The 26,714-nt window shown below is 46.1% G+C and overlaps 1 protein-coding gene and 1 long non-coding RNA gene across 2 annotated transcripts; one reads left to right on the forward strand and one right to left on the reverse strand.

Annotated features, from left to right (window-relative positions):
- Window positions 1–5,688: 5,688 nt before the first annotated feature.
- Window positions 5,689–26,714, forward strand: LOC310693085 (cytochrome P450 3A29-like). The gene is made up of 13 exons (XM_083474763.1): window positions 5,689–5,893; window positions 10,617–10,710; window positions 11,983–12,035; window positions 13,474–13,573; window positions 14,397–14,510; window positions 15,906–15,994; window positions 16,861–17,009; window positions 18,075–18,202; window positions 18,947–19,034; window positions 20,162–20,322; window positions 22,324–22,550; window positions 23,982–24,144; window positions 25,862–26,714. The coding sequence occupies exons 1-13, from the start codon at window positions 5,823–5,825 to the stop codon at window positions 25,949–25,951; spliced, it is 1,527 nt and encodes a 508-aa protein (XP_083330889.1). The 5' UTR covers window positions 5,689–5,822; the 3' UTR covers window positions 25,952–26,714.
- On the reverse strand, window positions 5,863–13,085 carry LOC310693135. The gene is made up of 3 exons (XR_014518994.1): window positions 11,311–13,085; window positions 6,377–10,849; window positions 5,863–5,994 (listed from the first exon to the last, which is right to left on the reverse strand). It is a non-coding gene; the product is annotated as an uncharacterized lncRNA (long non-coding RNA).

The following is a 26,714-nucleotide window of genomic DNA, read 5'->3' on the forward strand; positions in this document are numbered from 1 at the left end:
TCACAGCCCGCTCTCAGTGTCCTCCGGGTGATTCACGCAAAATGCATTGAAAACAAGCACCCGGCATAAGCAGCCTGAAATCATCTTAAGATAGCAATTAAAAGTAAATTGCTCCCATTGCTAACTTAGAGATAGGGGAGACACAGGGACTCCAGACGTTGACAGACCATCCCTGACCACTGAGCGTGCTGGCTGGGGCTGACGGGAGCCTGACTCTATTTGGAAGGCACCGGTTCTCCATTCCTGGACTCAAATATGATCTACAGGTGGTCTACAACAGAAATCTGAGTGTGTTGTTTATATCCTGTCTGGCAGATTACCTATTAATACTTACTTGATTGGATACCCTGGGGAGCCTGGCCAGTCTTTTGTAATGATTTAGTTCCTGATCCAGGTCACAGGCCCACCCTATTCATACACAGACGCACCCTTCAGACAGGATTTGTGAAGGAGGAGACCATGGGGAGGCCTTTCCATTTTCCTTTGACCTTGCAGAGAAATGTTTGAGGTTAATTTGGGAGGGACAAAATGGTTTCAGGACTTTCTGTGGGGTTTCAGACATGTGGTTTATATATCGATGTGCGTGCTTGGTTGGTGCATTTATTATTTATATATATAATGACCTTAATTTTTTTATTTCATCCCCAAGATCTTGCTCCAGTTCCATCATGCCCAGTTCAGACCCCATGAGCCCAAATAAACATCAGGTGACCCTGTTCTACACAGTGGCCTGATAAAATGTCCAGGAACATGTTCAGAGCATGGCATGTTCCTGAAAACTCGATGAAAGCACCCCCAGACCAATCAAACTAGCCAAACTGGCAGATGAAGAAAGCACCAGGGCATCTTCCCATTCGGCAAGTAGGGGGATCAAGTAAGTTCGTGGCACACTTATCAGTTCACCGGCCGGTCGCCCTTCTGCGTACACCGCAAAGCACACAGTCAGAATTCCCCCCACCCCTGCCACCGCCGGAGCTGTCAGCAGAAATGCCAAGAAGCAAATAAAACACCATGCGAACTCCTTTCACCTCTGCAGGGACATGAATGGCAGCCACGGCTTCTGGGCTCTTTTAACTTAAAGGCACTAGAAACTTTCAGCCCTGCTGCAAAAACAAAAGCCTCCCTTGCTTCCACCTTTGTCGTGTGGGGTGCGTTGGGAAGATGGGGGTCTCAGTACAGTGGTACCTTAGGTTACAGACGTTTCAGGTTACAGACACTGCTAACCCAGAAATAGTACCTCGGGTTAAGAACTTTGCTTCAGGATGAGAACAGAAATCGTGCTCCGGTGGTGCGGTGGCAGCGGGAGGCCCCATTAGCTAAAGTGGTGCTTTAGGTTAAGAACAGTTTCAGGTTAAGAACGGACCTTCGGAACTAATTAAGTACTTAACCCAAGGTACCACTGTACTGAATTACTACAGCACAGAACTGGAGTGAACTCCCCTGCCTTCCTCTGTCCCCACTGGACCACACTGGTCCTGTTTACGCTACGTTTAACCTCTTTGCTTCAAAGAAGGATAGCCTTTTCCTGCTCTGGTTTGCCCCCAGACAAGTCTGAGCATGTTAACTGTGGTTAAGCGCAGAGCAAAGGTTTTGAATGGCAACAGAAATCCTTTCACTGGCTTTTTGCCTTTCCTGGGGTGGCCCTTCTGTGATGTAAAAGACGCTGGTGTTGTGGGAGACCCAGCCTGCCTTGTCTCCACCTGTTGTCCTCAGGTGTGTTAGAGAGGATGCTGAGCAGTGTTGATGGAAGAGTCTCCTTCATCCCAGCCAGCAAAATATCTGGGGACCCCTCACAGAGCTACAATTCCCAGAGTTCCCTGTGACAATTCCTACAGAAGGGTTGGTTGTTAAATCACTCTGGGAATTGTAGCTCAGGGAGGTGAATGTGGGGTCTTCTGACAACTCTCAGCAGCCTTAACAAACTACAGCTCTCAGAATCCTTTTGGGGGAAAGCCACAACTGTTCACAGTGGCGTCATAGAACTTTAAATGTGTGGTGTGTATTACCAGAGGCCACCTCTCTGAAGTTCAGAGGAACCACGGAGTCAGCACTGCTTGTATAGGACTCACTCAAAAAAGTCCACAAAGCCCCCCCCCATTGCCATGGTACATCTCCCCCCCCCCCCATCCCTATTCCACCAGTAACAGCTTCAGAAAACACAGTTTTGGTGCTTAGATGCTGAACAATCTAGCAATAATACCACCACAATACCCTGCATTCAAAGGACAAACATTTCATAATTAAAGACAGATGGATATCACTGTGAAGTATAATTGCAATTTCCTCCCCCTCCCCCCCAAAGAAAACAGATCAATGTTTTACTAAGGCCTAGGCAAATAAAAGTGTTTATTAGCACTTAGCACTCATGAAACTGGGGCTTTGAACACATTATTTCCACAAATGCACACACACCGCATTTCAAGTTGCCTTGTAGCCAAGGGGGTGGGGGCAGGGAGGGGCAGCTGCCCCCCATCAACAAAAGTCAATAAAAATACTGAGGTTCTGCCCCCCTAGTTGCCTGCCCCCCCAACAAAAATCCTTGCTCTGCCCATGTTCCCACCCAGAGAGAGGGGAGGCATGTCTTCACCTGATGAGCTTTACTTGTTTGGTTTCCCTGAGACTGAAACCCCCTCCTATTTATGAACTACTCATTTCATTAGACAGGAAGCTGTCATTTGAGCAGTCTGAACTGTACAGAGCTCAACTTAGTGGCGGCTGCCATCTTCAAATCGGACGGAAGCTGGTTTGAAGGAAAACGTACCAGACAGCAGTATTTCATGAAACTCTGGGATACATATGAATTCTGGCTAAAACCAGAAGCCCCCAGCTTTGGACACCAGCAGCTGGAACGTGCTGGAGCCAGAGGGAATGGCAATGTGCTCTCAGCCCTGATGTTAGGCAGGGGGACCGCAGGAGAAAGCTGCAGAACTGAGCAGGCAGGAGGACTGCGAATGCGCACCACTGCCTGACCTTTGGTCCGAGCCAGCAGGACTGCCATTATGCTCAGGGTAAAAGAGCAAGGAGCCATGTAATGCAAGGAGACCTACTGAACCCATTTGCAAAATAAAATCAGCTGGCAAAACCTTTAATTGGATTTCTTCTGGTGGCAGCAGCAGCTGTGGTCATTTCTGGCTTCTGGAAAGACCTGCTCTAAAATCTTGGAGATAGAAAAGCGTGGTGTGTAGACCTTGCTGTAAAGCTGTTATTGACAAAAGGAATAAAACATAAGGACACTGTTACTGGAAAGTGGCAGGATTTTGTTGTCTTTAGAAATACACCAGAAAGTGGAACGCCAGCCCCTAGGGTTTGTTTATTTGTTTATTTGTTTATTGCATTTAATAAACCCACCTTTTTCCTTTCAAAGGAGCTCAAGCTGGGTTATACGATTCTCCTCCAGCTCCTCATTTAATCCTGTGAGGTAGGTTAAGCTGAGAGGCAGTGGCTGGCCCAAAGTCACACCCAGTGAGCTTCCTGGACAAGTGGGGATTCGAACCCTGGACTCCCAGGTCCTAGTCTGACACTCTAAGGAATTGTTATTCTGAAGAAGGGGGTGACATCTCCGGAGGGGGGGCGACAAGGAGGAGAAGGCCAAGAAAGACCCTCACCGACTTTTTGTTGCCCCACTTCAACACAACAGCCCTGCAGTGCTGCCAGAGGCCTTGCCCTCAGTTAGTTTCTGCCACCAACCTTCCCACTTACAGCCTGACTCCCTCGCAGGGCTGTTGTGAAGATTAATGGGGAAGGAGAGAGCCATGTGCCTTGAGCTCCATGGAGGAAATGGTGGGAGGGGGGCTATGGATTGGCTTTTCGTTCTTGATTTTATCATGTATTTGGTGTTTTTTATATTGCATTTTTTATGTCGTGAACCACCCTGAGATCTGTGGATGAAGGGAGGTGTACAAATTTTAACAACAACAACAACAGGAATAAATAAATGACAGGCACAAGAGGAAAGTGCAGTCCCGTGCACTTACCGTATTTTTCGCTCTATAGGATGCACTTTCCCCCTCCAAAAATGAAGGGGAAATGTGTGTGTGTCCTATGGAGCGAATGCAGGCTCCTTGGCTTCAGTGATAGCAACACGAAGCCTCCGAAGCGCAGAGGGAGAGCTCCCCCGCGCTCTGGAGGCTTCGCGCTGTTTTTGCTGAAGCCGCCTGAAGCCCCCAGAGCGCAGCGCGAACTCCCGCTGCGCTCCGGGGGCTTCAGGCAGCGGGAGTTCGCACTGTGCTCTGGGAGCTTCAGGCAGCTATCCGCAAGTCTTCGGAGCACAGCAGGAGTTCCCGCTGCGCTCTGAAGGCTTGCGGATAGCCGCCTGAAGCCTGGAGAGCGAGAGGGGTTGGTGCACACCGATGCCTCTCGCTCTCTGGGCTTCGCTTCGCTGGAGAGGCGCTGCACAGTTTTCCCTCTCTGCACAGCGCCCCTTCAGCGAAGCGGGAGGAGAAATGGAAGGGGCTCCATTTCTCCTCCCGCTTCGCTGAAGGTTCGCTGAGCAGAGAGGGGGAGAATATTTTTTTTCCCTGTTCTCCCCCTCCTATGGTCCGGTGCGTCCTGCGGTCTGGTGCGTCCTATAGAGCGAAAAATACGGTAATTTCAGCCAGCATATAAAGCAGTTCTAGGACTGCTAAAAGCTGTCACAGCAGTCTCTGAAATGCTTTTACACCAAAGCAATGTTGTGCCATGTATATTTAGAAAACTTATGTCATAGCACATCAGCATGTGGGTTTCGGAACGGGGATGATTTGCAAACTTCCCAGAAGCCGTAAAAAGACAGGTATTGACAGGATCCTTTGGGGATGGATTTCCATAGTTCCAGGTATGAGTTGGGGGAGAAGGGGAGAAAACCCCATACAGTGGTACCTTGGTTCTCAAACTTAATCCCTTCCAGAAATCCGTTGCAAAGCCAAAGCGTTCCAAAACCAAGGCACACTTTCCCATGGAGAGTAATGCAAAATGGATCAATCCGTTCCAGACTTTTAAAAACAAACCCTAAAACAGCAATTTAACATGAATTTTACTATCTAACGAGACCATTGATCCATATAATGAAAGCAATAAACAATGTACTGCAGTCACACAATCAATCCATCAGTAGCTGAACTGGGTTCCACACAGTCACAAAAACAAAACAAAAAAAGCTGCAAAAACAAAAGCAAATGGCAAAAACAGACGGACCTCAGCGTAACACTCAAAATGAAAGTGTGGCACTCAACCTGGAAGTGTAACACTCAAAACGGAGCACGTTCGACTTCTGAAAAAAGTCTGCAAACTGGAACACTTATTTCTGGGTTTGCAGTGTTTGGGTTCCAAGTTGTTTGAGTACCAAGGCTTTGGAGAACCAGGGGACCCCTGTATTGCACTAGATTTCACAGCACAGCACAGCACAGCACAGTCCATTTTATCTGTAGGGCTCCTTCATTACCTTCAAGAGGACAGCACATAATGGGGACACTTGCTCCCTGTTACACAACATGTTTCAGAGAAGAACAGGCCTATGTAATGTTGAAACTGCTTGTTCTCTTAAAAAAACAACATATGTAAATAAACTGCTGGTTCTTTTTTTAAAAAAAAATATTGGTGGATTGATTTCTCCTCCCAGTGGCTTAGAGTTTTCAACTCTTTTCAACCCTGGTGATTAAATTTTGCTTACACAACCTTCTGCAGGTCAACTTATTTCCTTTTGCTCCACCCCTCTCAGAGGAAATAAATGTCCACCCAAGCCTCCTTTAGTCACTGGGCTTCTTTGGTATCAGAAGACAAGGAGCTCTGCGCTACCCTGAAGCACTTCCTTGCCTTACCTCTGCCCCAAAGTGCCAACCTTCTCAATGATGGACCTCCTGCCATTCTCCATGGAGACTTGGGCTCTTCTCGCCCTCTTCATAGGTCTACTGATGCTGTAAGTAAATTCTGGCATTATTGTTCAATCCCTCGGGGCATCATCTGTGCAAAACTGGGAATTTCAGCCTTGGCCAACCAGGCTCCATAGTCTTGGAGGTCCTGTGGGCAAGACCTCTCTCGCCCTTCCTCCCTTGTGAGTCCACCTTCTCACTGCCTTTATCAGCAGGTGCCATTTCTGGTTCTGGTGCAGAATCCTGGGAACTATAGTTTCTGGTGCAGAATCCTGGGAACTATAGTTTACAACTGCCAGAAGAACCTTCTAGTCCAGCATCCTGGTTGGTGGCCAACCAGATGCCCATTATGGGAAGGATTTGAGAGGTGGGAGAACCACTCTCACTCCCCTGTGGCTTCCAGCAACTGCCATTCAACTTAAGCTTGATGGGAAATGTAGCTTTGTGAGGTCCGAATCCCTAACACACTACAGTTCCCAGAACTCTTCATGATACACGGTGCAGGTGTGAGCAGCTGCACATCTACTGACCCTCATGGGCAGGTAAAACAAACAAGCAGGTTTGCTGTTGAAGTACCAACAGCAGGGATCATTCAGTTAGTAGCCTAAGGGTTAGTTGTCAGAGGTGGGAGGTGTTGCCTAGCAAGCTGTCAGAATGGCAGGCTACTGGCTGAGGCCACTCGTGCTCTGATTGGCTGTGTAATTCTGAGGGAGTTTCCCCCTGTATGCTTAGTTGAACAAGGCCTGTACATGGACAATGCCTGTAAATAATAATAAAACCCCCCACTCTGTTTATTTTATATGCTGCTTTTCTTCCATTTACCTCAGTAAAGTATGATCAGCTTCTTTTCTCTCTCGATTCCACCTCCATTATTCAAGTGACTCTGTTAACATACTAAAGGTGACTTGCAGTCACCAGGACTAGAAACCTGAGAAATTTCATCTTTGCGAATTTTACTATGGAACAATATGGTCTGCATCTCCCAGGCTAATGTGCAATTCAGAACTTCCTTTTACACTCCCCAAACGTTCTGAAGCAGTCCTTACCTACAGAAGCAGAGAAAAATGCATTTAAAAATGTGCATTTTGAGAGAAAATACATTTTGGGCTATTTATGTGTTGAACCGCAGCTAGCTGGGGCTGATAGGAGTTGTAACCCCAAACATTTGGAGGTGATCTACATTGTTTTTTCCCTCTCTCTCTATCTCGTTAGCTTTGTAAAGCAAAGGTATTAATGAATGTTTACTTACCTGTGTGTTCCCCCCTGAGACAAATGGCGTATAAGTTGTGTTCTGTATTCATAATTTAAAAAGAAAAGAAACATGTGGTGTTTTTTTAATAGAGTAAATACATAAATGTGCATTGTGGGAGAGAGAAATGATTCAAGGCTTACATTTAAATGCAAATTCTTGTGCAGAGTTTCTTTCAAAAATAGCAGATTAACGGGTGCTGTGGTAAGGTTTATTTGGGGGGGGGGGTCTGCCCTGCACCCCCTAGGCAACACTGCCACCCCTTCAGCAGTGCCAGAGTAAAATCCAGCTGCCAATCTACTTGGAACGGGGTGAAGGGCACCATCTTGTTTTTCGCCTCAGGCAGCAAAATGTCTTTGTCTGGCCCTGCGTAAATGAACTCTCACATCCAGGCGACATGGGCCAAATTCTCCCCAGACATTTAAAGCTCTGTGACCCCACTTTAAACAGCTGTGGCTTCCCCGAAGAATCCTGGGAGTTGTAGTTTGTTGAGGGTGCTGAGAGTTGTTAGGAGATCCCCTTATTCCCCTTGCAGTGCTATAATTTCCAAAATGAAGGAGGGTTGATTGCTAAACCACTCTGGGCTCGCCAGCTCTGCAAGGGGAATAGGGGGGGCTCCTAACAGCACCCTTCACACACTACAACTCCCAGAATTATTCGGGGGGGGGGGGAGCCATGGCTGCTTAAAGCAGTGTCACAGAGCTTTCAATGCAAGCTGCAAATGTGTCCTGAATGAACTTTGCCTGAACAACAATAAGTGGTACGTGGTTGGCCAGGAGCGTGAGCAAAAACTTGGAGCGATACCCTTTTAAAAAAAAGAAACTGGGTTTTGTTTTTTTAAGCAACTTAAAACAAGGAAGAAGAAAAACCATAATCCCGAAATGAAAAACTTCTTTGAAGAAAACCCAGTTCAGGCTGTAACTCCCAGCTCCGCTTTGATTCCTCAGCAATAAATATGTGTAAGCAGCATTTTTCTCCTGTGCTGCTTCCTCCTCCTCCTCCTCCTCCTCCTCCTCCTCCTCCTCCTCCTCTGTTTTTCTGCCTCTTCGCCTTGAGCTGGCAATGAGCTATGAGCCCAGAGAGAGAAGCTTTGCTTTTTTTTTAAAAAAAGGGAAAAAATATCTATTTTATTTTATTTTGCTAAAGCCTTTAAGGACCCCTTTCCGCTGGGGCACCTTTTTCCTTTATGAAATGATTGCTTTTACCTCAGGGTTATCTCTCTCTGAAGATTTCCGCCGAAGCAGCAGGCACCCAGCCTTTTATCAACGGGGGCGCTTATTAAACAGCCTTACAAAGTAGTGATTGCCAGAGTCGGGGAGGGCAGGATCCGCCCCCCTCCTCCTTCCCAGAGTAAATGCTTAATTCCTGAGTTAACATTAACAACTTGAGCGCCTCCGGGAAGGGTTTTGAAGATCTATCATCCGAACATTGTGTTCTATTTATTAAGGGATGGGGAGAGAGCGGCCGTTTTTAACAGCTAAGCTAATTTCATTTAAACAGAACATAACTTTCTTTCTTTTTATCAGCAGCAACCAGAAGTCTGGTTTTGTCTTCCACCTCGGCAGCACAATGGCCTCCTTCCAAAATGGAGGCCCTCATGCGTTACCCCCTCCGCCTGCTCTGCCCCGCTGTCTGTCGCTCTGAATCATTAGCAGAGAGCGGAAATGGCAAATAAGTCACATTCCCTCCAGATATTTAAAGCACCATGATACCGCTTTAAGCATTCATGGCTTCCCTCAAGGAATTCTGGGTAGTTTGTTAAGGCTGCAGGTGTTTGTTAGGAGGCCCCTATTCCACCTCACAGAACTACATTTCCCAGAGTCAATCCCACTTTCCACAAAACCAGGGATTGTAGCTTCCTAACAACGTGCTGCTCCCTCAACAAACTACAGTTCCCAGAATTCTTTGGAGGGAAGCCATGACTGTTTCACGTGGTGTCATAGGTTTTTAATGTGTGGCATGAATGTCTTCTTCCATGTTTCTCAACAAGGGGGGCGGGCTCCCCACACTCTCATGGACCTAACTACCCACAGACACAATCAGGCATTTACCTGGTGGTATTGCAACCAATCCGTCACTAACTCCTTTATTTCCTCAAATGTTTTTAATTTTAACTGACTTCCTACCTCTGTCAATAAATCTTTCTATGTGGCCCACTCTCCTTTCATATTTAACTTTTTTTACTGCTATTGCTTCAATTAGAGAGAGCCACCAAGGAGTTTTACGTTCCAATAAATTTTTATATCTATCCCACACACACCTCATAAATTGATTTTCTTCTTGTGTGATTCAGGAATCCTTTATGCACTTTTATTTTATCATACCATAAATATGCGTGCCATCCATATCAATTATCATAACCTTCCAAATCCAATAAATCTGCATTCTCTAACAAAATCCAATCCCTCAACCAACATAGACAGGACACTTCATAATATAGTCTCAAATCTGGCAGGGAGAAATCAGGCAGACATACTGTTTGCTGGCTGAGGGTTATGGGAGTTGGAGTCCAGAATATCTGGAGGCAGGGTTGCCATATGTCCAGAATTTCACGGACACAACTGCGATTTGGCAGTCGGAAGCAGTGTCCTGGCGGAACTCACTGAAATGTCTGGGGAAATCTGGATGTATGTGGAAGAACCTGGCAGTGTGAGTCAGCTCTTAGTTGGATAGAAAAGGATAGCGGCGCACATGTCAAGCACAGTTGCTAAGAACAGCCAACACTGCCCCAACATTAGATTTGTGCACAGTGGTAGAACTTGCAGCAGTCAAAAACAGTAAAACCGAGCGGTTAAGAGGCTTAACCATTCCTTCTTCCAAAGTCCTATCCGTATCAGAGATCATAACTATTTTATCAAGCTTTAGAGATTTTGAGGAAGGGTCTTGCTTCAGTAGTAGAGCACATCCTTTACATGTGCAAATGGTCCTAGGTCCTTAAGGTAATTACGTCACATTTCCAGAGCGGATATACAAAGGTTCCCTGGAAAACTGCTGCCATTGTGTACAATAGTGAGCAAAGGGAACCAGTGGCCTCACGGTGATGGAAGGACGTTTTCTAAGTTCTTAAGAAATCAGCAGCGAATTCAGGGGCCCCAGACTAGAGGAACAGCCTTCCACTGGGGTCTTGTTTCAGGGGGTTCATTGGGAGTGGGGTTGTTCTTGATATTAATTTTTTTTGTATCTTTATTTTTATCTCTCTTTTTAGATTTATGTGGGAAATGTCCAATATGGTTGTTTACTTTTTGATGAGTTTTCTTTATTGTTTGACTACAGTTGTTATGTTTGTAATTATACTTGTGGGCTTTGAACTATGAATACTCTTGCACACACACAAACACACACACTGCCAATTCATCCTGCAGTTGCTAAGTGATGTATTTGCACCAAACCTTAGTGTCTGAATAGCCTTCTTTTCCTCATGCACCTGCCCTGTTACTACGATCATCGATGCTGCAAAACAACACCCCACTCTCCCTTTTGTTTTTACCAAAGCATAATGGACCCCCTTCATTTCTTTTCAGATATGGTATTTGGCCCTATGGCGTCTTCAAGAAACTGGGCATCCCAGGACCACAGCCAATCCCTTTCTTGGGCACTGCCAGCGCCTATCGCAAAGTAAGCTCACAAAGGAAGGCCATTTCATTAGCTGAGGGGCACTGAGGTACAGTGGCCCCTTGGTTCTCAAAAAGAAAAGGAAAAAAACCACAACACACCAATTTAAAATACAGGTTAAAATGCAATTTAAAATGCAAGACTGGAAGAAATTTAAAGACTATTTGCAGAAATACTGTAAAATTAATGAATGTTAAAATGATGTTGGACTGAAAATAAGTGGTTTTGGTATTAAGGCTAATAAGAATATGTAAATATAGATAGTTATATGGATGAAAATATATAGTTATAATAGGTTAAGAATACAGAGTAAAGATAAATGAAAGAGGGTAAGGATTTGCTGAAAGGACTTTGTAAACAGGAATACAAAAAAGGGGAGGTGTGAGGAGGTCAAGGAAATAAGCAAATGAACTTAAAGATATTGAAAAATGGATTATTTCTTTTCTAAAATATTTTTTCTTTCCTTCTTTTATTTTTTCAACTACCTGTTTTTTTTGTATTTTGTATGTGTAATTGTTGGCTTAATTATTTTTAATTTTTACAACCTATGTTTAGTGTAAAATCTCAATAAATATTTTTTTTAAAAAATGCAATTTAAAATACAGCCTCATTTTAAAAGTAGCCGATAGATCAAGACCATAAGGGGAGGGAAACAGAAGGGTCAGACTGAGTCCAAACCAAAGGCCAGGCGGAACAGCTCTGTTTTGCAGGCCCTGCAGAAATATGTCAAGTCTCGCAGGGCCCTGGTCTCTTGTGACAGAGCGTTCCACCAAGTCGGGGCCAGTACTGAAAAGGCCCTGGCCCTAGTTGAGACCAATCTAACCACCTTGTGACTTGGGACCTCCAAAGTGCTGTTATTTGTGGACCTTAAGGTCCTCCGCGGGGCATACCAGGAGAGGCGGTCCCGTAGGTACGAGGGTCTTAGGTCGCATAGGGATATGATTTTGTTTCGCTGCAGGTGAGCAGTTACTTAAAGATTGGCATTATTTGCAGAATGTTGTGCCATTACGGACACTGTGTCTGGAAAAAGTGATGCTACGCCATGGTTTGTTAACTAAATTACAAGTCATCTCACAGATGAGCAAAGGGCCTCATTTCTCCCAATCTTGGTTTTGTTTCGCAGCTGCTCTTGCCTCAGGCCTCTGTAGTATAGCAAGCATGGTTAGTCGGCTGGGCTGGGACAAAGCACACTTTGGCTAAACAAATTACGGCTTTGCATTGTGGGGGAACCAGGCTTAAGCTGAATTTAACTCTGTATTAAAATATCCATTACAGGGAGTAACGGAGTTTGACAGAAAATGTTTTCAAAAATATGGGAAAATGTGGGGGTGAGTATGCCTTTTCGTCTTCTTTCCTTAAGCTGGGAAATTCAGTCAACTTGCAGAGTGATCGGTTAACATTTGGGAAGAGAAACTTTTAGTTGGTGGAGCTACAGACATGAAGTTGCATATGATTATCACTGGATTTCTATTTTGGTTCTGGTGTGTTTTGAAATGAAGAAGAGAAAGTTAAAGGTGGTCCTCCTTTCTAGAAGCAACCTTAGTTTATTAAATTATAATCTATTTCATGCTTTCCTGAATAAACTCTGGCAGAGGAAGAAACATTGAGGTCTGAGTAAAGTAGATATTTGTTTAAACGCAACCAGGTGAAGGTACGCTTCTCTTGTTCCTGCCTCCTGTGTGGAGAATTAATTGTGGCAGGTCAGGATTGCTGCCCCTGCATTAATGGAGAAAATTGGTCCCTTAAATATTGCGGCTCTAAAAAGCACACTTTGTTTGTATTTTGCAAAGATTTTTATTTTTTTAACTGAAAAGCAAAAACCCCAAAATAAATCCCAAGAACAGCACTCCTCCTTCCTTTTAGTTTTACCCAACCTGAAAGCATAGCTCAGCTCCAATCATACAGTAGGGAGAATCTGAAAGCTGCTGGTGTCAATATAAAGAAAAATGTTTAAGTGTGTGTTCATATTTACTGCTATGCCTGAGCACTCCTGTTCCTAACTGCAAAGCACTTACTGACTGGTGGTGCCAACTTTGGAGAGGTGGCAGGATATAAATACAGTGGTACCTTGGTTCTCAAACTTAATCCTTTCCGGAAATTCATTCCAAAACCAAAGCGTTCCAAAACCAAGGCACACTTTCCCATAGAAAGTAATGCAAAATGGATTAATCTGTTCCAGACTTTTAAAAACAACACCTAAAACAGCAATTTAACATGAATTTTACTATCTAATGGGACCATTGATCCAAAAAAGGAAAGCAATAAACAATGTACTGCAGTCACACAATCAATCAATCAATCAATCAATCAGTAGCTGAACTGGGTTCCACACAGTCACAAAAGAAAAAAGAGCCACAAAAATACAAACACAAAATAAACAGCAAAAACAGACGTATGGAAGTGCAGCACTCAAACTGAAAGCGTTACACTCAAAACGGAGCACGTTCGGCTTCTGAAAAAAGTTCGCAAACTGGAACACTTATTTCTGGGTTTGCAGTGTTTGGGTTCCAAGTTGTTTGAGTACCAAGGAGTTTGAGAACCAAGGGACCACTGTAAAAGGATTAACTGATAGGCTGATTGCAAAGCAACTTATTCTGGGGCTGTGGTTTGAGGGATCAAGTGGTTTCTAAAGATGACAGAAGTTGGACAGCCATGCCTTAAAACCAGCCAGGAAGTGCATGGCACAGTCCAGTCACGCTGGGGCAGTCCATAATTTCCGATCTTGCCAGCAATGGCACAGCTTACTCAGAGGAGTGTTTGTCCTAGGTTTTATGACGGCCGGTGGCCTGTGCTGGCTGTTACTGATCCAGCCATCATCAAAGTTGTCCTGGTGAAAGAGTGCTACTCCGTCTTCACCAATCGCCGGGTAAGTCCCTATTTTCAGTCACTTTCTGAAGGGGCCCTTGAAGGCCCAGCAGGGCCTCATGTCCCAGGAAACAAAGCTAAGAGGCAACTGTAAGAGGGACCTGAAAGAAAAAGGTTGCAGTGTTATCGCTACCGCCTGGAGCATTTTGTTGCTATATTGGCTCACGGTTCCTTGTCGGGGGCCATTTGAGGGGTTTAAATATATGTTTATTTTAATATACAAATGCCTACATTTCTGCATACCTGGGAAGTGCCCCCCTCCCCTAAAAAATGCACAGAAAGAAGCTACAACCTAACTTTGGGGTGGTTATGTTTTGTTTCTAGGGTTGTAGCTCCATGACAGAGCGTCTGCTTTGCATGCAGAAGGTTCTGTGTTCAATCATAGGATCATAGAACCTTGAGTTGGGAGGGACCCTGCGGGTCATCTAGTCCAACCCTCTGCAATGCAGGAATCTCAATGAGATCATACAGGACAGGTGGCCGTCCAACCTCTGCTTAAAAACCTCCAGCGAAGGAGAGTCCACAATCTCCCGAGGGAGACCATTCCAATGTTGAAGAACCCTTGCTATCCCAATGTTTTTCCTGATGTTGAGTCAGAATCTCCCTTCTTGGTTTGAGTTCTACACTCCAGAGCAGCAGAAAACAAGTTGGGGCCATCTTCCATGTGACAGCCCTTCAGATATTTGAAGACAGCTATCAAATCTCCTCTCCTCCTTACTACACTCAACATACCCAATTCCCTCAACTGTTCTTCATAAAGTCTCATTTCCAGACCCCATGATCATCTCTCTTTCTCTCCCTATTTTTTTTTAACCTCCTGACAGATGTTCGGTCCAACAGGCAAGCTGAAATCAGCTGTTTCAGTAGCTTCAGATGACCAGTGGAAGAGGATTCGCACTGTGCTCTCCCCCACTTTCACCAGTGGGAAGCTTAAGGAGGTAAGAGCTGGGACTGAGCTTGCAATAAATGCTTAAAAGACCTGACAGTATTTCCTGCAATGCCCAGTCCAAGTCCCTGACCAGGAATGGCTTAGCCAGCAAAAACATGTTAATAAAGTGTTCTGGCCCGTATATTCTCCTATCCCTTTCTAAATGTTGCGAATGATCTAGTCTTTATTGCGCAAAAAGCATTTCCCTTGAGAATCTCGGCGGTAATTCTTTCATCAGAGAAGCCTAATTAAAAGTGCTGGTTTTGACCTTTAGGATACACCCAAAACTGTGTGGAGGACAATGCAGATTGGGATGTGTCATCCCTTCAATGTGGGAAGCAGTAAATGCCGCTGAATGCCCATTGCTTGGAATGACAAGTGTCACTGTTGTGCTGGAGTCCTGCTTGTGGGTTCCCACTGGGGCATCTGGTTGGCCGCTGTGAGAGCAGGATGCTGGGCTCAGACGAGCCCCCTTTGGCCTGATCCAGAACCCACACTATTCTTAGGTTATTGCATGTGGGCTAGGAGCCGCTGCTCTCCGGTCCTGCCAAACCCCCACCCCTTTGCCCACTCCCATCCCACACAGTTCCCCATCCCCTCACAGGTCCTCATTGTTCCTCCATCCCTGCTTTGTTGTTCAAAACTGCCACTTTAAAACCTCCCCTTCTTTTTTGTTGCCCTCCCTTCCCCTGGCCTGCCTTCATGCAAAACCAGGGTTGTGATGGGGACACTACAAATCCTCCAGTGGGGATTGCGTGATGACAACCCTACATTTTTATGCATATAGGAAGATATACACTAGGCTGCTTCTAAGGTGAACTTGAAGAGATTGGGAGAGTTAGGAAGCAACAAGTCTGCAGTCAGGGAGGGAGTTTCAGTTTGGTTTCCTTAATACAGGGCATACTTTTGTTTTTGGGGTGCCTTTTGATGTTATTGATGCGGGTGGCGCTGTGGGTTAAACCGCAGAGCCTAGGGCTTGCCAATCAGAAGGTTAGCGGTTCGAATTCCCGCAACAGGGTGAGCTCCCGTTGCTCTGTCCCAGCTCCTGCCCACCTAGCAGTTCGAAAGCACGAAGTGCAAGTAGATAAATAGGTACTGCTCTGGCGAGAAGGTTAACGGCGTTTCTGTGCGCTGCTCTGGTTTGCCAGAAGCGGCTTAGTCATGCTGGCCACATGACCCAGAAGCTTTATGCCGGCTCCCTCAGCCAGTAAAGCGAGATGAGCGCCGCAACCCCAGAGTCGTGCGCGACTGGACCTAACGGTCAGGGGTCCCTTTACCTTTATCTTGATGCTATTGCAAGCAGCAGTGGTTGGAGGACCAGGCAAGATATAAATGACCCCCTTTCTGCTTTGTGTTGCCCTGTGCCCCCTTCTCTCCCCTCCTCACCCTGTTGCCGCCACCTAAGATGTTTCCTATCATCAAGCACCACGTGGACAGCCTAGTGAAAAGTATTCACGGCAAAGCGGAGAAGGCGGAGCCTGTGGACATCAAAGAGTGAGTAGCTGCCCAATATGGCAAGTCATGTGACTCTTTGGGAAAACTCACCTTTCAGGGTGATAAATAGGCCTATGGTCTGGGGGGAGGGGAAAACAAGGTTTACTGTGGCTGAGACTGGAGATTGTGGAATTGCCTTGGGCAGGGGCAGGCAGTGTCATTCCTGGCTTCCCTTGAGCAGAACAGGTGGAATTCCCTTCCAAGAGAGGTTATTTATTTTTTTTATAAAATATTTATTGCATATTTTAAACAAAAAACAAACCAACAAACATATACAATACCATCACCATACAACAAAACATAAGAAAACAGAAGAAATTTAAAGAGTAAACATAGAATGAAAAGAAAAGAAGTACATCAAAGTCAATTTATCCATAAATCATATTTTCATAATCTTTGGACTTCCTCACATCACCCTTTCCTGCGTTCTCAGTTATATAGTTATAAGCAGCAATTTATTACCTTATTTCGAATCTTATTTTGTAGTTCTCGAATATTATGTCCCCCCTTCCAAGAGAGGTTAGGCTGGCTCGCTCCTTGCTATCCTTCCACTAGCAGGCCAAGACCTCTTTCTTTGGGCTGAAACTTGCAAGTTGCTTGCACAGTACTCAGTATATAATTAAAGATGCTCTTGACAACTTGGAGAGTCAAGACTTGCCCCTGCCCCCTGGAGGGGGCCAGGCAGATCTGAGGATTTGGCAGTCCTAGACCAGAGACACAGCAAATACCCTCCCATGCAAAAAACCCCCCAAAACCTCACCCCTCCTGATTTTCACCAAATAGGGCAAATTCAACCCACTTGCTCCAGGCTTTCTTCTTCTTCCTGATTTCTGTCCTGTGTTTTATTTTATTTTTTGTCTGTTTAGGAAATTTGGGGCCTACAGTATGGATGTGGTGACCAGCACTTCCTTTGGGGTGAACACGGATTCCATGAACAACCCCAAAGACCCCTTTGTCAGGGAGGCGAGCAAGCTGGTGCGATTTGACCTGTTCTCCCCAATCTTCGTTTTATTATGTACGTTACTTCTACTGCATATAAATATAAATATCCCTGCTGCTCCCAGAGGCCAGAGTCTCAGGGCTTACCTCCCAGAGCTTTTGGGGGGCACCACACTTTCCAGGCAAAGCTCCATGCTTTAAAATTCTGTGCCCAAAATATTTTTTATTTTGTCTTGGCACTTTCCCCAGGAAAACCCAATTTCCATTTGCTCTGATCTTGCATTTAAACACAGGTTTTCCCAGGGAAAACACCAGGACAAAAACACACAAGTGTTTGGAGACAGAGCTCTAAAGCCTGGCCCTGTGCTTAGAAATGCAGCACAAAATGAGGTCTGGATGAGCCCTTAAACCAGTTGCCCTGCATATGCTGATTTGATTTGATTGACATCCTGGGATTGGGGCTGGAGAGTCACTGGCCTGGTTCAAGCGAGGAGCTGGGCTGGAGACGGTCTCCTGCATTCATGGTGGCCAGGGCAGGCTGTGGACCGTTTTCCGCCTGAGACAAAACACCCCTACTGACCCCACCCCACAGACCTGGGCCCATGCTCTGGCAGGGTGGAAGGAGACCAGTGGCAACAAAGCTGCTCTGCGGTGGAAAAAACCCTTTGGGATGGGAGTCTTGGCCAAGAGAGGGTGTTCTGTGAGGTGCTGCTGCTGTTCTCCTTGGCTTTGGATGAGTCTTCAGCTTACCAAAACCCAAGTTGGCAGTTGCCACCACCACCAAGGCTGAAGAGGGGTGGCAGCTGGAAGGAAAGGGTTGGAGGTGGGGTTTTGGTGGTGGAATCAGGGTCTCTCGCCCCCTGTGGAACATGCTGCCCAAGGCAGGTCGCTTCAGGATGCCTCAGTGGTGTGCCGGCCGGCCGGGAGAACCCCTCCAGCACATCCCTGGACCCTTGTGATGCTGGGATGCCAAGCCATCCTGTCTCCCTTCTAAAGGGTTTTCTGACTGCACAATCCAAGCCTTCTGCGCATATGAGTACCTCCTCAACTGTGAGGCTTAGAAAATGGGGTCTTGCATGCTGGGATAATGCTGCCACTGCTTCCTAAGGCTTCTTCTTTGCTCTCTCTCCCCTCCAACCAGATTTCTTTCCATTCCTAAGTCCCGTTCTGGACAAGATGAACTTCCATATCTTCCCCAGCAGTGCTGTGAACTTCTTTGCCAGGGCAATCGCGAACATCAAGAAGGAACGGGAGCAAGCGAAAGGAAAGGTAAAAAACTACAAAAAAATAATAATCCTCAGTGAGTTAACCTAGATGAGGGGAAAAAAACATTTTAGATTTTTTAGATGGGGGGGGGGAGTGCATTGGTGAGTCCTGACACTCTGATGTGACTGGTTAATTTTCTGAGTTGTTTTTTAAAAAAAGATTCGTTTATAGAAGAATTTTAAAAAGATTGGAGACTGACTTAAAAAAAATTAAATTCTAGTATTTGTATACCGCCCTATACCTGGAGGTCTCAGGGCAGTTCACAGAATAAAATCAAAATATAAAACAACAACCCAATAACCCCCCCCCCCAAAAAAAAACCACCACACCACACACACTCATTTTAGAACAGCATAGGATCCTCACAACATTTAAAACAAGACAATTAACAAACCTGGACAGGAGCCACTCATTGGAAAGACCGTGATCTCAGAAATGTCTGTGGCAATATTGATCGGCAACCAACTTGGCCAGGTGCCTTTCTGATGCAAAAACAAAAAATAAGAGGGGGAAGGGGGAAGGGGGAGCTATCCAGTCCGACCCACCCCCATTCAAATTGCATTGCTTATAAGGGTAAGACCTCATGCCGGGATAGCTCAGTTGGTTAGAGCAAGGCACTGAGAATGCCAAGGTTGCAGGTTCGATCCCTGTATGGGACAGCTGCATATTCCTGCCTTGAAGGGGGCTGGACTAGATGATCCCTGAGTTCCAATGATTCTAAGATTCTGTGGTTATTTTTGTTCCCAGGGCAGAGTGGATTTCCTACAGCTGATGATCGACTCCCAAAAGTCAGATGTGCAATACGAGAGCAATGGTGTGAACCACAACTATAAAGGTAGCATGTGCTGTAAAAGGAGTGTCCGAAGTCTGTGCATGTGCAATGGGGGCTGTTGCATAGCTGTCAACTTTTCCCTTTTCTTGTGAGGAAACCTATTCGGAATAAGGGAATTTCCCTTAAAGAAAAGGAAACGTTGACAGCGATGGGTTGTTGTGGTGTTTAAATGGGGAGGGGAACCACGTGTGACACCTTGAGATCCTTGGGAAGAAAAAGGCGGGATAGAAACCCAATACATAACAAATAAATAAATCCAGGCGCACAAACTCTAAACATTGGAAGGAGTTTGGCAGCCACACCCATCCTGTGAGGGAGAAACGAATTTGAGCCTCAGGCTCTGTGTAGCTTTTGCATTCGTCGCCGTAAATTTTATTTCACAATAATAACAGCAACAACTTCTATACCATCCTGGGGCTTCTGGGCTGATCACAGACATGCCCCCGCCCTGAGCTCCTTAATTGGAATATATATTCCGAAAAGCAGATTTTGCAACCTTGGCAGGAACCCAAGCTTCCTTTGATGTTTTCTATGAACATTAATTAACAGTACTAGGAATTCATTATGCGATTCCACCCTCCAGCCTTGCCTAGGGATAGGCATAAAAGCAGGTGAGCCCATCCCATTTTAACTCATCCTGTTTTCAGTGGCGGACCTACATTTTGGGTCGCCCTAAAACTTGAACTGTCATGGAGACTCCTTCTCAACCAAGAATGAAGTCTAGGTAACCACTGTTCTCGTCTTAAATGGGGTTGTTCCATGACAGATCAGCCCTTTAAAAACCCCCCAAAAACTACTACATCTCAGATCTGGATTAAAATTTCTATACTGGGTTATCTCACATGTCAAAGTCATTTGTGTGAATAAATATTTCCTATGCATTATAGTTCTCAGGTTATTGGCGGGATCGAAATAATATACTTCCTTAGTTTCACATACCCTCCAACATTACAATAGAGACATCCTAAGGGAAAGTGGGACATTCCGGGATCAAATCAGAAACTGGGACGGCTTCTGTAAATCCAGGACTGTCCCTGGAAAATAGGGAGGCTTGGGGGGTCTGGTTTCCTAGTAGATCTGCCTGAGCTTCTGTCCAAACTTTCACCTTTCTCTTTCCTTTCTCTGTACAGCATTGACCGAGGAAGAGATTTCGGCACAAGCCATTGTGTTCATTTTTGCGGGATACGAGGCCACCAGCAATATCCTCGGCTACATGGCATACGAATTAGCAACCCACCCGGACGTCCAGCGAAAACTGCAAGCTGAGATTGACGCTGTCCTGCCTAATAAGGTATTTAGCAGCGCTCAGGGCCAAGCAGTAGAGGAACCCCTTCCATCAACCACATCCATTAAGCAGCACCTGCCTGTGACCTCTTTTACTATTAAAAAAGCAGATATAAAGTGTCATTGTATAATACAGGGCCTCTGTGCTAGGGATGTTGGAGGAATTTGGCACCTGTGAATTCTGATGCAAGCTCACCTGGCCGTGGACTGTTTAGTGCAGATTGGAATGCAATCTGCCATCTTTGAGGTTGTGTGGGAAAACGCCCTGGGGTGCCCATGCAGCCCCCAAACTCTGAGCATCTTCCGGTATGCGCAGCTCTGGAAAAGGCATTTCTCTTCTTCTCCAGTGTGGTTCAGCGACATATATCAAATGATATATGCACACTAATCTTCTGGCAAAACACAGCAAGAAGTGTGAGACATCGTAGAGCTAATCTACGTATTTATTTACACACTATGTACAGACAAAGGATTCATGGTGCCCTTTCTCTCTGAGAGATGAACAGACAGAAGTAAAAGCAAAAGTAGAGTACAATAGCTATTACATCGGAAGAGATAAGACTGTCTTCCATTCCCACACTCTTCCCAGACAGGCATGTGATTTACACCAATCTCATCTGCAGCTTCGGAGGCATGACATGCTAACAGAGGTTTCACGGACTCCATATTTTGCAATGTGTCTCTCGGCTCAGAAACAAATGGAAAAACAATGCACCAATATTCATACATTCAGTCGACGCAAAGGCAAAAGAAAGAATTATGTACCCAAATTTAATTATTTGTTTCATGAAATGAATACACTACCTGATTACCTTCCTTTTAATTAAAAAAACGCTCACCCTTAGAAGCAGTTTACAAAAGAAAGACAAAATATTGGTAAAAACAGTTAAAAGCAACTGTTTTAAAACATTTTAAAATAAAATAAAATCAGCTATAAATGAAAAAAAAGATTAAAGGAAATGGTAGCATTCTACATACTACGTATCTGGGACAGCTTCTCTAAACAAAAATGTCTTTAGCAGGCACTGAAAAGAGAACAGTGAATGTACTTACCTGGCTGGACAATGAGGAGTGGAGGGGGGTGGGGGTCCACCTGGAGAACCCCCGAGAGAAGCCTCAGGAGAGAAGGCTCAGAGCCAGGGGAGTGGGACACAGAAGACAGGTCAGAGGATGAAAGGGGGGCAGAATGGTTGGATGCTGAAGAAGCAACAGGCTTGAGTGAGAGAGAAGAAGAGGCAGAAAGCACTGCGGACACAGGACAGGCAGCCGAGGAGGAGGTAGGGACAGAGGTTACAGCAAACTTGTAGGAGCCTGACGGTCCTACTGTATTCAGCTCCCTTCCTCCCTTGTCTAAGGGCATAGAGGACCCTGAATGTAGCAGAACAAAGAGTGCAGAGGGTGCAGAGCCCTCCTCCCAGATTGAGTTTAAGACTGTTGGGAAAACATCCAGCCAAGGAGGAAGTGGGAGGAACAGATGGTCAGTTCTGGCAACTGCTTTGCCCGTAGGCTTCTCTGTATTCTGTTTCCTTGAACAAGGGACGCGAGTGGTGCTGTGGGTTAAACCATAGAGCCTAGGACTTGCCGATCAGAAAGTTGGCGGTTCGAATCCCTGCGATGGGGTGAGCTCCCGTTGCTCGGTCCCTGCTCCTGCCAACCTAGCAGTTTGAAAGCACATCAAAAGTGCAAGTAGATAAATAGGTACCAATCTGGCAGGAAGGTAAACAGCATTTCCGTGCACTGCTCTGGTTCGCCAGAAGTGGCTTAGTCATGCTGGCCACATGACCCGCAAGCTGTACGCCGGCTCCCTCCGCCAATAAAGCGAAATGAGCACCACAACCCCAGAGTCAGTCATGACTGGACCTAATGGTCAGGGGTCCCTTTACCTTCCTTGAACAAAGAACCAACTTTACTACTTCTATCTGAGTTTCTGTGTTGGCCCCAATGTAGACAGTGACCAACTTTTTAAACATAACTCTCCCATCCCTCTCTTTCTCCTTCCCTCCAAAAGGCTCCCATCACCTATGATGCTGTCATGCAGATGGAATACCTTGACATGGCCACCAGCGAAATCCTCCGGATGTACCCAGTTGGCGGGCGAATCGAAAGAGTGTGCAAGAAAGACGTGGAGTTGAATGGAATCACCATTCCGAAAGGGATGACGGTTATGATTCCACCGAGCATCTTGCACTACGACCCAGAATACTGGCCAGAACCCAAAGAATTTAGACCAGAAAGGTATTGGATGCAACAACACCTCCTCCTGCCCCTCTTTGCTTCCAGTCGTCAGGGTGTGTGTAAGGCAAGGACTGGGAAGACTCAGAGGGAAATCCCCACTTGGCCATGAAGCTTGCTGGGTGATCTTGGACCAACCATGGTCTTCCAGGGTTGTTGTGAGGATAAAGGTGGAAAGGGAAGAGAGCCAGGAGCATTGCCCTGAGCTTCTTGGTAGAAGTGATGGGTATAAATATAATCATTAACCATAAGAGGTTGTGCGAGTTTGGGGACAGCATAAGGGTTCTTGTTTGTGGTTGTGGTTGAGTTACACAAGAACATGATAAGAGCATCTGCTGGAGAAGGCCAGTTTCCCATCTAGTCCAGCATCCTGTCCTCCCAGACGCCCCAATGGGAAACCCACAAGCAGGATTTGAGCACGAGAGCAAATCTCCCCCCCTGTGGTTTACAGCAACTGATATAACCTCACATTGGGTGAACTACTTCTCCTTTATCAAGGATGGGGAGCATGTGAGACCCAGCCAGCATTGCCAACAGTCAGAGATGATGGGAGTTATAGACCAACATCCTAAGGACCACACCTTAAGCTTCCTCATCCTTGCCTTGCACCAACAACCTCTTCTGAAGGCATGGGTTGCAAACCTCCATCCTTGTTCCCAAGTCTGAGGAGGCAACAACTCTCCCTCTCACACAACTCTGGCCTTTGTCTTTCTCCCTAGCAGCTAGGTGAGGGAGGGTTAGGGTTAGGCCCCTCCAACCCTTCTCACCGGCTCATATGAGATCAGGACAAATAGCTGGGCCTGGTGAGCTCTTAATGTTCCCAACCCCATAGTTATAATTCATGGGTTGTCATCTGATTTTAAGCTGTATTTCAACCGATTGTTTGATCTTGTGTTTTAATGTATTATATATTTGATGTTAGCCGCCCTGAGCCCGGTCTTGGCTGGGCAGGGTGGGATATAATTAAAAATCAGCATCAGCATCATCTAGCTGGGTTTCCCCGGCCACTCTGGGTGGCTTCCAACTAAATATTAAAAATGCAGTAAAACTTCCCTAAACATAGGTGGTACTTAGGTGGCCACTATCTCACAACCAAACTTCCCTGGCTAGCTCAACAAGCGAATCCTCCATTAGCCTGTAACCCTTGCTGGATCCAGGACCCCAGGAAGTAGAAGGGGCTCGGGCATCAGGCAGACTTAGCCCCCAGACTCACAACAATGTATTTGAGGGAAGAGTGCATCAAAATGCTTGTACCTGATTTCAGCTCCCTGGTTTGGTGGTGCTGGGAGTACAGCATGAGAGCCAGGCCTGTAGAACTCCCATTCTGAGCCCTGCCAGAGACCTGACAGGCAATGCAGGGGGTCTTTTCTTAAGCCCCTTCACTGCTCAGACGGTTGCAAATGACGGTTTCTCCTCCCTTCTGTCTGCTAACAGATTCAGCAAAGAGAATAAGGAGAGCATCAACCCTTACATTTACCTGCCATTCGGAGCTGGTCCCAGGAACTGCATTGGGATGAGGTTTGCTCTCCTTACTGTGAAGGCTGCTATTGCTAGCCTGATGCAGAACTTCACCTTCAAGCCCTGCAAGGAGACAAAGGTGAGGCACCGACCCTACCGTCGGGTAGAGGGCAGCAGCTGCTGGGAGGCCGGGGAAGGACAGGGAGGGTTGTGCACCTGGCCACCCCGCTGCTGAGCTTAGGTGCAATGGAGGGGCTGCTGTCCACATGCTGGTGCTGAAGTCAGAGTCCGCTGCCAGGCCAGGCGGCTTAATTTGTGGATGGGGGGTGGCAAGCGGAGGGTGGATTTTGCCCCAGGCAGAAAAAACTCTTGGGCCATCTCTGGGACCTGGGACTGATCTGTCTACAAGGGAGACAGCCAACCTGAATCAGATGGAGCTTTTCCACCATATGGAAGTGTCAACAGGTTATGCCTCACCTGCAACACAGGTGGTACTGAGTGTTCCAGAAGATGCTGCCACTTCTTCTTAACCCTTTAGTGCTCTTCCCTGACTGAGGGCTTATTCACACCTCCCTTTGCTCCATGGCTTTCCCTCAGGAAAACCCGATATTTAGCACTGAATCGGAACAGAGGCAATCAGATTTTCTGTGGGCTGCCGCTTTTGCTGATTTAGTGCTAAAGAGTGGGTTTTCCAGGGGAAAGCAGTGGGGCAAAGGCAAAACCACTCGGACCCATGCCATGGGTCAAGCCGAAAGCCATGCAGACTTGTGCTTCCTGGGCATGGGAAGTATGGTTGTATGTGGGCACAGAAGCGTTCGCTGCCACTCAATATTTGTTATCTATGCCTCCCTTTCATCCTTTTGGTGCACCCCAATGAGGGAAAGCCAGATGTGGAAGGTTCTTTTCAACTGCACATCTGATGCAGAGACAGAGGCACCTCAGGAAAAGACAGCTTCAGGTGTCCCTATGTTGCGGGGGGGACACATGTCAAGTGTGGGTGGAGCTGAAACCAGTGGCGGGCAAAGCCACAAGCCAAGGTGGGTCAGGTTGCCACCTTTTTTCTCTTTCTCTCCCTCTCTCTTTGCCAGGAAGGGACAGATTATCGTATTTTTTGCTCTATAAGACTCCCTTCTTCCATCCTAAAAAGTAAGGGGAAATGTGTGTGCGTCTTATGGAGTGAATGCAGGCTGCGCAGCTATCCCAGAAGCCAGAAGAGCAAGAAGGATTGCTGCTTTCACTGCACAGTGACCCCTCTTGCTGTTCTGGCTTCTGAGATTCAGAACATTTCTTTTCTTGTTTTCCTCCTCCAAAAACTAGGTGCGTCTTGTGGTCTGGGTGCGTCTTATAGAGTGAAAAATATGGCACTCTTGCCAGTTGTCAAAACCGATCCTAATCATTTGCGGAGCTGCCTTCCCCCCTTTTTTAAAAAAGGCCAAGGGCTGTGCCCAAAACAGAGAGGACCATAGGCTGCCATTTTCTGATCATATGCTGTTCCACGTACTGCTCAACTACACAAACATGCCTATTAATTGGTCATGGGCAGCAGCCCTCTTAGCTCCAATGGTGTCTGAATAGGCTTGCAAATGGACAGTGTTCATTTCACATGGGCTGAGATTGTTAGGATTGGGAGGTTAAGGCTGCAAGTCCTCTGGCTATGGGGGAAAACACATTATTCCTTTTAGACTACTGCACTCTTGTGATAAGGGCGTAAACATGCAGTGGAAGAAAGTTGAAGAGTTTGCGATATCTCTGAGTCCATGCCTCTTCACCATCCTTAAGATCTCTGTTGCACCTCTTTTTTCAAAACCCTTCTGTTTTATGGCCTCTAAATCCAGTTTCTCCTTCTCATATTCCAGATCCCAATGGAATTGGTCTCAATAGGACTGATAAAGCCCAAATACCCCATCATCTTGCAAGCCGTCTCCAGAACCAGCTCTGCACAGTAGTGGAGTTTTTCCAGCAGAATCCCATTACTTTGGCAATGCTGGGAGATCTGTGGCCAGTCTATCGATCCTTTGGACCATTCTTCTGGTGAAATGTGCTTTGGCTTTTATTTGCACAAACTCTTCCATCCCTTGCCATGTGATGACTTGGACACCTCAAATTTTCATACTTCACAATTTTCTCCTGTGCATCCATGAGCACGTGGCTGAGGTTGCGTCGATGGAAGCCTAGCAACATAGCAGTGGGAAAAAAAGTGACAAAGGTTTTCACCTCTGAAAGCAGCAGTTTCCTGAATAAGTTCTGCTGGCGCTTACATGTCTAGCTGACTATCATCACCCACGTGGCCAGTTCAGAAAGTGTGGCTGTGATTGCTGGTGTGACTGGCCCAGGGAGCAAATACATTCACTCTTAATCAGCTGCATTTGCTTCAATAATGTCAGGATGCAGGGAAATCAAATACTTTACATTGGTCCTTGACTTCCTGGGATTGCTTTATGAAGAAAGAAGTCCTAAATAGGAACAAAAAATGTGGTGTTGAAGAAGCAGCTGAGGGAAAGGCAAAATACAAGATGCAAAATACTCCTGGGGTCAGGGTCTGCTGTTATTTTGAGTGATTATTTTAAGCCCCTTCCTCAAAAGTCCTAGTAGTTTCCACTAAACTGGAATCGATAAACCTTCAAGTATGTGTGTGTGTGTGTTTGTGTGTGTGTGTGTGTGTTTTCAGAAATAAGATTGTACCAACAAAAATAAAGAGTAAAGAAACAA

This window comes from Podarcis liolepis (genome assembly GCF_965112155.1).
Source record: "Podarcis liolepis genome assembly, chromosome: 14".
In the NCBI taxonomy this organism is placed as follows: domain Eukaryota; kingdom Metazoa; phylum Chordata; class Lepidosauria; order Squamata; family Lacertidae; genus Podarcis; species Podarcis liolepis.